Below are 7,672 nucleotides of genomic sequence, written 5' to 3' on the forward strand. Positions count from 1 at the left end.
ATGAAATAATTCATATTTGTACTGCGGTTGTAGATGAAAGTGAAATGTGATCATCGCAGTAAATTTTCCAATTTAAGCAATTGCTTCATTCCAATTGCTTAAATTGGAAAATTTACTGCGATGATCACATTTCACTTTCATCTACAACCGCAGTACAAATATGAATTATTTCATATAAACTTCACATCATTTTCACTGCACGGGAAGATATGAACTCAATAAATTGACCTCGCTCCCAATGTGTGGCTTCATAGCTCAGTTGGTAGAGCATCGCACCGGTATCGCGGAGGTCACGGGTTCGAATCCCGTTGAAGCCCTGATTTTTTTCAGGCTTCTTCATTCCAATTGCTTAAATTGGAAAATTTACTGCGATGATCACATTTCACTTTCATCTACAACCGCAGTACAAATATGAATTATTTCATATAAACTTCACATCGGTTGTGTACTTAGTTGCCAAGCCTTGGATTTGGAGTGAAGCTGAAGGTGACCTTGTTGTGATAGAGACTAGTATCTAGCTAGCGTGATAACAACAAAAAAAATTGCATTTTAGAAGCAGTAATGTTTGTATCATAACAAGGTCACCCTTAGCCTCACTCCTGTTCAATCGCTTGGCAATCAAGCACACAACTGTGAAATGGACTATTGGACCGACTGAAAAAATCAACCTCTTTGAAGAGGGAGCAGAGTGTTTCAACAAAACCTGGCCATGGAAAGGATTATTCCGGCAACTTTGATGTTGTCCTCCCATAGATCAAACAATAATCTTTTTGTTTCAATTTTTACACTTTGAAGCAACATTTCTCGTCGAAAATCTTATCGTGACGTTTCGGCTTTACGCAGACCTGAGGAAAATTGGAACCTTGTAAAACTAAGCGTTAACCACAGAATTTAATCTGAAGCAATTACTCGAGCATGGGCAAATTTTAATAAGGGCTATGATTTTGTAACAAACAGAAATTTTCAAACGCTAAAATTTATAATTTATTTATGTTAGTGTACACTCTAGAAGTTTCCTTTCTCGGTTTAATTCCTTCGCCATCGCAATTGTCTGCTTTTATGTTGTTTTCGCCTGACGAATTAGATACTGAAAAAGATATCTTGGTGAAAACACACGGACTTGACTATCCAATCAAAGCGATAATCAAAACAATCGCAGTCGGCGATGAATAATTGAACGCAATAACACAGTGAAGCCTACGCGTTTGCAAAGTTTGATAGCAAAGCGCCAAGACCAAGTCTTCAGCGTATCTGGCAAGGAAAAACAGAATTTTGGAAAAACCTGTTAATTCTCAGCTATGGAGTTAACACCTACTCAACGAAAAAACTTGGTTCCTTTGGTTCTGTTTCTGGCCAATTTAATCTATCTTTACTTAGGAGGGCTCATCTTTGAATCTATAGAGTATGAACCTAAAACGAAATATACAACGACAGACGATGCGAGTTTGTTTTTGGAAACTTTGAAGGAAACGTCACTTGGAAAGAGAATGCTGCCGTCAGATTTTGACAGCAAAGAAGTTGTTAAGGGTTTACAAACAGACTCATTGAAAAATCTTAATGATAAGTTTGAGAAAATTCAAAACGAAAGGATAATTGTTTCCAGACCGCACTGGAGTTTTTCGAATTCGCTCTTCTTCGCCACAACTGTAGTCACAACAATCGGTAAGGCTTGAGTCATAATTTTACTGCAACTACTTACTCATTTTAGTTAACGCAACTTAACTGCTTAAAAAACATTTTTTTTAGGCAAGCTGGAAAACATTCCAATGGTGATAACTTAATCTCTGATGATTTGAATTTTCAGTTCCGAATGAACTAATTTTATTGATATTAGAGTATTTCAGGTTAGTGCTGGAGTTAAATAAGAATATGCAAGGGTGAGATGGAAATCTCTCTCTTCTTGCATGGTATCAAAGATATACTACCTCGAAGTGATGATAAAAACCTACACTCAAAATGAAAAAAATGATTTATCTTTGTTATCAATTGCGGATGAATAAAAATAAAACAATTCTTAGAAAAATAACTTGGAAATCTTTTCAACAACTCTCCAGGACTCCTTACATAATTTGAAAATATTTTATTGAAAAGTATCTATTTTATAAACTTCACTACAACTTGCGTGGTTCTCGATGATAACTTTTTCAGTAACAAAAAAGTATATATCCCCAAAATCAATTTCGGTTAAAACGCTCGTTAACATGTAATCAACATCCTGCTTTCCCATTGTTTAGATTAAGAAATTTTCTTTAATAAGGAAGATGTTATCTTACCAACGACAAAATATCCTATTGGTTCTGGAGTTTTTGTCCTGCCCACAACACGTACGCTTCTTCCCACAGGAACCCTCGGCTTATGCACGAAAGGCAATCATAAAAAACGGTTTTGAAGGTAGAATTTTAATCTGGAGTGAGGAAGTTTGGTGAAAATACATGAAAAACTATACAAGGTCTTATGACATATAGATAGAGAAGAGAATGAGGAAAAACTGCAGCGTTAACAGAGTTTTAAGAGGTCACACTAAATAGCCAATGAAAGGCGAATTGTAAACAAACACATTTAGATCAAGTGAGAAACAAAACAGCTTGATGGCGGTTGAAGGCTTGGACCCGCGATCAAGTAGACTGGGTTCGAGTCCAAACCAGGTCATAGCTTTGTTTTCTTGGCATGTGCAACGCACTGTACTATCCAATCCTCACTTCATCCAAACTTAAGGGAATACCACGTTTTTTTTTTTGAGAAACGGGACGATTTGCTGAGAATGACCTGCGCGTTGGACCTGCCATCCATCCAGGATAAGCCGGAACAAGGATGGAGACGATTGAAACGAATTTCAAACAATAATCTTGAAAACTTCCACCTAAATTTCTGAGATGCTAATCGACATGTGCAATTATTCAAAAAGTGATTTTTACTTTATTCAATTATTCAAAAAGCGATTCCAAACTGATAGTTAACGTTTAATGGACTCCTTATAAAAATTAAAGCACAGAAAAAGAGCGAGCGGTTGTGATAAGGGTTTCAAAACCTCATTCAAATCGCCTACTGGTGATGCCCTTATACTGCCCTGGTAACTTTGTTCTTTTTCATTTCTTTTAGGCTATGGTAACCTAGCCCCGATATCATTGGGCGGTCGCATGTTCTGTATTATATACGCTCTCATTGGAATACCTTTGACCCTGATGTTGTTAGCCGTGGTGGGAAATCACATCGTACACTACCTAAACAACGCATGCGCTTGGCTAGTGAACCGCATTCGAGCCTACCATAGTAACTACGAGTTCGAGTCTGCAGATACACAGATCAATGCACCTGTCTGGATTGCATTGCCGATCATCTTCGTATTTTTAGCGATTATGTCTTCGATGTACTGCGCTCTGGAGGGATGGGATTTTGGCACGGCGCTGTATTTCATCTTTATCACATTTACGACCATTGGATTTGGAGATATCGTGCCTCGATCTCAAGCGGTAAGTATCCCCTAATTGGCTCCGATTAACGGGCCTGTCACACAAGCCAATTTTCACACTAGCTTGTTATGCAAATTCTGTTGTGACAGAGTATAAGTTTGAGGAAAATTAGCTCGCTCATTGTACCATCCCAAGTTCTTGTCGCATAAAGCTCTACGCGAAAATTTATTTTAAATTTCTGAATTTTTTTAATATCATTATTAGAATTATTGTTGATATTATTATCATCGTAACTATCTTTGTTATCCAATCATTATCAGTTATTTTCATTATTGTCATTATCATTACCCCTGTTATCATAATTATTCCTTTGCCAGTTAGTTGCTGATGCATTTAATACGATTTTCCGTCTTTTTCGCTAACCTACATCTATTCTAAAATACAACCTCTTTTATACACCGATCAATTTGAAGTTTAAACATCCCCCGGCAACCCACGGGAATTTTACCGTCGTTCATGCCCAGAGGGGTAGGGAATTTGAACCTTGCCTAACTAAAGTGAGTCATTTGAACCGGACCTGTCAAGTCTTTCCAGCATAAGACACGTGTTTTAATGGACGAGTCGTAGAATGATGCTTATAAGCAGAAACCCTAATGGCATGCAGCAGCACCAAAAACTGATACTTTTTAAATTCGACAACATTTGTTGATCACACAGGCAACGTTCAAAATTTGGTCTGACATTTGAACGCAGTTTTGGCCCGGGGGCGAGAATTGAACCAGCCAATCTTCAAAAGTGCAAATGCCAGGAGGGGTTGCCTAACGCGGGATGTTGAAGCTTCGAATGGATTAACGCATTTTAGATCATCCGCGGAGGTCTTTCTCTTCGTTTTTTCCATTAGACTTAAACGATTTCTTATCAAGCTTCACACTAACATGTTGTCTACGTCCTTTCCTAATTGGTTTCAAATTATCGTTTATATTATCCTGTCCCGGGTGTTCAGCTGGTAAAGCGAAGTGCGGTAGTAAATGGCGCAGGAGTAGAAGAGTAAAGAAAATTGAGGGAAGTTTGGGTCGGGTAGCGCAATGACAACACTCCCTCGTTTTCACTCTGCTGCTACTATCGCGCCGTTTACTTTTCTGTTCTATTTTATGAATCAAAACATGGTTAGAAATTAAATCACTGACGCGCGATCTTGTCTCTTCGGCTGTTCGGAGGTAAATGGTATTTGCTAAATCACCTCCGAATCAGCTAATCAGCGCGAGCGAAAAGCACCATTCACCTGTATGGTATATACGTACTTAGTCTGGATATGTAATTGATGAAATGTTTGTATTGTGTTTATCTCTCTTCTTTCATTGCCCTTCTCCAATAAATTCACTCACTTGCCATCTCAAGCTTTTGATCATCAAGTCCATCGACCAAAGGTGTCACTTGGACAACATACCAACGCCCATCATACTTGTGCCACCAGCTATCACATCACAATAGCGTACAACATAGTGACACCGCAGTGTCGCTGATGCAATGTGATTATAACATTTCAAAACTTGCACTAACTTTACCACTTAACTATCTCTTCTTAGACGAGCAGGAACGTTTCTTACAGCGGACCGCGTATAGGAGAGGTTCGCCAACCACTCGCTCTTCATGTGCACAGCCTTTCTTCATGAGCACGTAGCCTATCAACACGATTGAAATGTTCTTCCTTGTACGATGATATCCATGCTTGACTAATTATTACATTAAATGCTAAACTAATTCCCCCTTTAAAATGCGCACTAAGTACTCTGCCAAACACCTGAATATGGGGTTTGTGTCTATTTGCTTTCGATGGGCTGTAAAGATAAAGCTCACTGAGCCACCTATATTTATTTATTTCTTCATTCTCTCAATCATATCTGAGGAGAAAATAAATGAAACGCTGAATACTTGTCTGCACCTGCACATGCCCAAGCACGAACACATCACGAGCAAATCACGTGCATGTTCTTGTCCACGTGACATACCTGTCATTAACGTTCTCATTGTTTGACACTGAGGAAAGAAGAAAGCTTAGTTAGTTCACTAGTTCAGTTCTTTTTTTTTTTTCCTGTCTTGCCACATAAATAGTCAGTTTTAGTGTAAACTATTGCATGTGCATGACGATAACTGCATGATTTTGTTTTCTTCTCTCCTCAACGTCCCGAACAGCTTGCATTGATATTTCAGGGTATCTGGATCAACCTGATGCTCCTATATATCGGATTGTCGATCGTCTCCATAACCATCAACCTCTGCGCGCAGAGCCTCATGGCTCAGCTGAAAAAGACTGGTCTCCACACGAAGATCCTGCAACTCTTCTCAACGCAAGGGGACTCGGCCGAGGGCATCAACGCTCGCACGCAACAAGGAGAAACCGCTGATAGAGACCAGGCTCGCAAATCCAATAGGAGAAAAGGTAAAAAAGGAGAAAGGATAGCGATGTCAGATCTTGAGCCTCGGTCTGATGGCGAGAGGTCTGGTCCTGGCCGAGAGGATGAAGAACATTTTACAAGGCTGAAAATAAATCGAGAGGCCGATGGCAAACATTATGGAACCCTGCAAGAATAAAAAATTTGAGATTTTTTCCACAATACATACAGGCTGGAAAGTGTCTGGCGTGAAATGAAACCCAGCATACTACACGTGTAACTGAAAGTAGTCATTTACTGTATTACGACAGTCACTACTATTGGCGTTTATGAAACAACAGAGTGAGCTGTCATGATCAAAGAAAATAAATGCGAGTTTGTGAGCGTGCTTAGAATGCGGTTGGATCGATACAAATAAACATTATAGCCATTTAGTAACTAAAAGGGGTAACTCAATTTCAAATTTTGTGCGATGAAAATAATTTGTGTTTCATTGAGTAGATGCGATGTGCGATGCAGAGGGGTGGCAAAACAGTACTGCTTCAAAAACTTGAACCAGCTTTGGACCAGCAGTAATGCCAAACCACATTGATCGCATGGTAAAAGTCTTAGCTCGCTCTATACCGAGAGCTTTATTTTTTCTTTATTTGATCTATTTCTATCGGTCTGATCAAGTGCCATTGCATAGTTTTGAGAAAATAGACTATTGAGATTATCTACTGAAGAAAACAATCGACGTGTCAAACACTACTCCCAGCGCGCTTTTGAGGGACTAGGATCTAATTAATTAAAATTTCCTCCCCGCAAGGGCGACCCTAAAAGCCAGAACGGTGGAATGGCGGAATGATGGAAAATGACCCCAAATCCTAAAACACGGAACGGCGGAAAATGACCCCAAATCCTAAAACACGGAACGGTGGAAAATGACCCCAAATCCTAAAACACGGAACGGCGGAAAATGACCCCAAATCCTAAAACACGGAACGGTGGAAAATGACCCCAAATCCTAAAACACGGAACGGCGGAAAATGACCCCAAATCCTAAAACACGGAACGGATGTCAGGGCATGTTGCACAAATTTTGTACAAAAACACTCAAGCGCTTGGCTCATTCATCCCCACGACGATAACGTGCGGGACTAAAATTAAGTGTTATTAATTTTTTTTTCTTTCACCGAGTGGTATGAATGATAATGAACCATTATGCATGAAAGATAGCTGCGTTTTCGCGTTGTAAACCTGTTTAGTTACCTTTTGTTATGCTAAATTTGCCATGAGTTTTAGTCGCGGCATAAAAAGTCGCACAGCATGTGAAAACCAACTTGACATACCACATTACAATAAACAATTGTAACTTTGATACGTTTCCTGGTCACGTCTGCATTGATTTATTGAGACAATAATATCTCATATGCTTGTAAATGTGAGAACATCACAGGAACGTTTTCAGGCTTCTCAAAATATAACGACGTTCAGCCCCAGCTTCAAACTTAGACTAGCGTGAGAGCAAGCCCTCGTTACGAGCCTTCAATACGAGCGTTTTTTCATCCCCGAATAAGTTTTGGGACTTGAGAACACTAGGTGAAGAGAGATTTGCAGGGTGTCACGCGCGTGGGAATTTCTCATGGCGTGAAAAGACAAAAGGAAGTTAGTAGAAGGAAGCCGTCAAGAAGAATTTGAAGAATGTCTTCGCGACCAGGTGTCCAAAACACCACCATCCTACTGTAAAATTTACGGCTTACATATCAGCGGAAGAAATAAAATTTTCTGGACAAAAAAGAGGCTATTTCACCAATTCGTTCAGCGGATTTCTTCTGTTCCTTAACAAATTGCAAATCGTCAACTTTATGGCGTTTAAATTGCCCTTCC

At 39.4% G+C, this 7,672-nt stretch overlaps 1 protein-coding gene across 2 annotated transcripts; it reads left to right on the top strand.

Annotated features, from left to right (window-relative positions):
- Positions 1-1,056: 1,056 nt before the first annotated feature.
- LOC113684542 (potassium channel, subfamily K, member 16) lies at positions 1,057-6,191 on the top strand. 2 transcript variants are annotated; one of them, XM_027201935.2, is made up of 3 exons: positions 1,057-1,662; positions 3,100-3,470; positions 5,604-6,191. In XM_027201935.2, exons 1-3 carry the CDS (start codon positions 1,299-1,301, stop codon positions 6,000-6,002), a joined length of 1,134 nt encoding a protein of 377 aa, XP_027057736.2. In that variant the 5' UTR covers positions 1,057-1,298; the 3' UTR covers positions 6,003-6,191. The 2 variants fall into 2 exon arrangements, with proteins under 2 accessions (XP_027057736.2, XP_089037611.1); XM_089181485.1 differs by having other exon boundaries at positions 1,177-1,662; positions 5,622-6,191.
- Positions 6,192-7,672: the final 1,481 nt, after the last annotated feature.

The sequence above is a fragment of the Pocillopora damicornis genome, chromosome 9 (assembly GCF_964200805.1).
Source record: "Pocillopora damicornis chromosome 9, jaPocDami1.2, whole genome shotgun sequence".
In the NCBI taxonomy this organism is placed as follows: Eukaryota; Metazoa; Cnidaria; class Anthozoa; order Scleractinia; family Pocilloporidae; genus Pocillopora; species Pocillopora damicornis.